At 56.0% G+C, this 2050-nt stretch overlaps 1 protein-coding gene across 1 annotated transcript in view; it reads right to left on the bottom strand.

Annotated features, from left to right (window-relative positions):
* The window catches only part of LOC100748497 (protein Wnt-1), a 12723-nt gene extending 10948 nt beyond the window's left edge, over window positions 1–1775 (bottom strand). Inside the window, exon 1 of the mRNA XM_024369915.2 lies at window positions 459–1775. Within this exon, the coding sequence (XP_024225683.1) occupies window positions 459–652 (194 nt within the window). The 5' untranslated portion in view covers window positions 653–1775. The remainder of the gene's footprint in view (window positions 1–458) is intronic.
* Window positions 1776–2050: the final 275 nt, after the last annotated feature.

The raw sequence follows: 2050 nt of genomic DNA, 5'->3' as shown, positions 1-2050 counted from the left end.
CCACGCACGCACGCACGCTCGCTCAGTCGTGCACCGCCAACGTTATTTATTACCCGGCTAATGAAGTTAGCCATTATCTAATATCCATCCAGCGTTTTCTTGTTCCTGCGACGTGCGCGCGCTTCAACCTATGAGAAATCATTGGCGGATTGAAACGAACGAGCCGAGACTTATGATTAATGAATTAATAAGAAGGCGCGCGAGTGTCGCTGCCACCGTTAGCTCGATAAAAGACGCGAGACAGGTGTTAACACGGCTCTTGCCGGCCCGCCTAATTAACCTCCAAAGGTTACATCGACCAATACGCGAAAAACCATTTTTCCTTTTGACTTTTTACCATCGCGCGACGGAGGCGCGGTCGAGGTCGATCCGTCGCGTCGATCCTGTCATGCGCGCGGCGACACGCCGTCCTTCTCCGCTTTCTACGCAGCTAATATTCCAAGTTTTTTCTTACTCACCACCACATCGACCCTCTTCCACGGTTTTTGTTCCTGGTAATTTCGGCGATGGAGGCGTGTGTCGCCACCGCCAGAGCGCCGATGATCATCCAAAGCCTCATTTTCTTTTTCTTCTTCTTCGCGATCGAATGCAATCGCGGCGCGCAGATCCTATCGCGATTCTGATCGAGCTTCGTCGAGCGGCGAAACACCATGCACCAATGCTCACTCACCGTATTGCGAACATCACACGATAATATTCGGGAACGGCGTCGCGCACATAGTAAGCGTTCGTCGTGGACACACTCGATGAAGACGGAGATGCACGTGGTCGATGATCGTTCGACGAACGTTCAAACCATCGTTCAAGACGACAATTCGGAGTATTCGGTGTTTCGGAAGGAAGGAGGGAGTCGTCCACAGCTGCCGGTGTCTCGATCGAATGCACGAAGCGTAGGCAACAAGCGGTCAGCTGTCAATGGCAGCAGCACGATCGCAAGGACCGTAACACCGACAAGCGACCGTTCGTTGGGCAACTGTAGTCGGTAGAGCGGGCCAGATGACGTCGAGTGCTGGAAACTCACCCCCCGAAGGGTTTTTTTTCGAGGGGTGGGTGTCACCCTTGCCGAGTTCTCGCCGAATCAGAAGTGGTGGGAGAGGCACGGAAAGGCCGAAGGATACCTGGCAACCCTCATCGACGTTTTCCGTCGGAACAGGCTAAAACCGGTAAGCAGGCCGGTAGCCCTCAAATCGTTCGTCTCGATCCTTCGTCGTCGTCGGCGTCGTTGTCGCGTCGTATACTCGATCGTTCCTCTTTTCTTTTCCTTCGTCTTGCTGCGCGTCTCGTCGCGTTTCCTTTCGTCCCGTCCCGTCTCGTGTCGTCCGGTCTCGCGTCGTGCAGCGAAACGGAGCAACGACGATCGTCCTTGTTCGGTGTTATCACGTATCGAGAGGGCGAGTTGCCGCGTGACGAGTGCGCGCGCGATCGATCGACCGATCGGCCGATCGAACCAACGAATCGCCGAACCAACCGAAGGACCAACGAACGAAACGCGTTACGTGCAAGCGAGCAGCCAGCAACGAGCGAACGAGCGTCGACCCGCGAGAGAACGCGCCAAGGGGAGACTCGTCGTTTCCTTCTCTTTTGCCCGGTCTCGGGGGGTACGGTACCGACTTGGAGAACCAATACCCTTCGACGGACAAGTATAGGCCTCGGCTAGCGACTGCACGCGCTCCTCCGCGGAAGAGCCGATCTCTCTTCAGAGAGAGAACGGAACCTTCTCCCCTCTCCACCCCAAGGCTCCTCTACGCGTCTCGTTTCTTCTCCCCCCTAGCGGACTCCTTCCTTCTCTCTTCCTCCACGCTCCGTGCTTCCTTCTCTTCCTCCTTCCTTTCTTCTTCTACTCGCTTCTCTTCTCTTCTCTTCTTGTCTCTTCTCTTCTCGTCTCTTCCCTTCTCTTCCCTTTTCTCGTCGTCCGTCTTCTCTTCTCCGCTCTTCGCTTCTCTTCCGTTCCGTTTTCTTCTCCGCTCCGTCGTTCGGCGCGACGCCGGCAGCGGCGTCCGTTTCCCCTCGACCGCTCGATAGCCGGACCCCCCAACGCCGATCGAATCTC

The sequence above is a fragment of the Bombus impatiens genome, unplaced genomic scaffold (genome assembly GCF_000188095.3).
Source record: "Bombus impatiens unplaced genomic scaffold, BIMP_2.2 scf_0647, whole genome shotgun sequence".
NCBI classification, from domain to species: Eukaryota; Metazoa; Arthropoda; class Insecta; order Hymenoptera; family Apidae; genus Bombus; species Bombus impatiens.
Note: the sequence above shows the minus strand (reverse complement) of the source record. Positions and strands in the feature narration are given on the sequence as shown.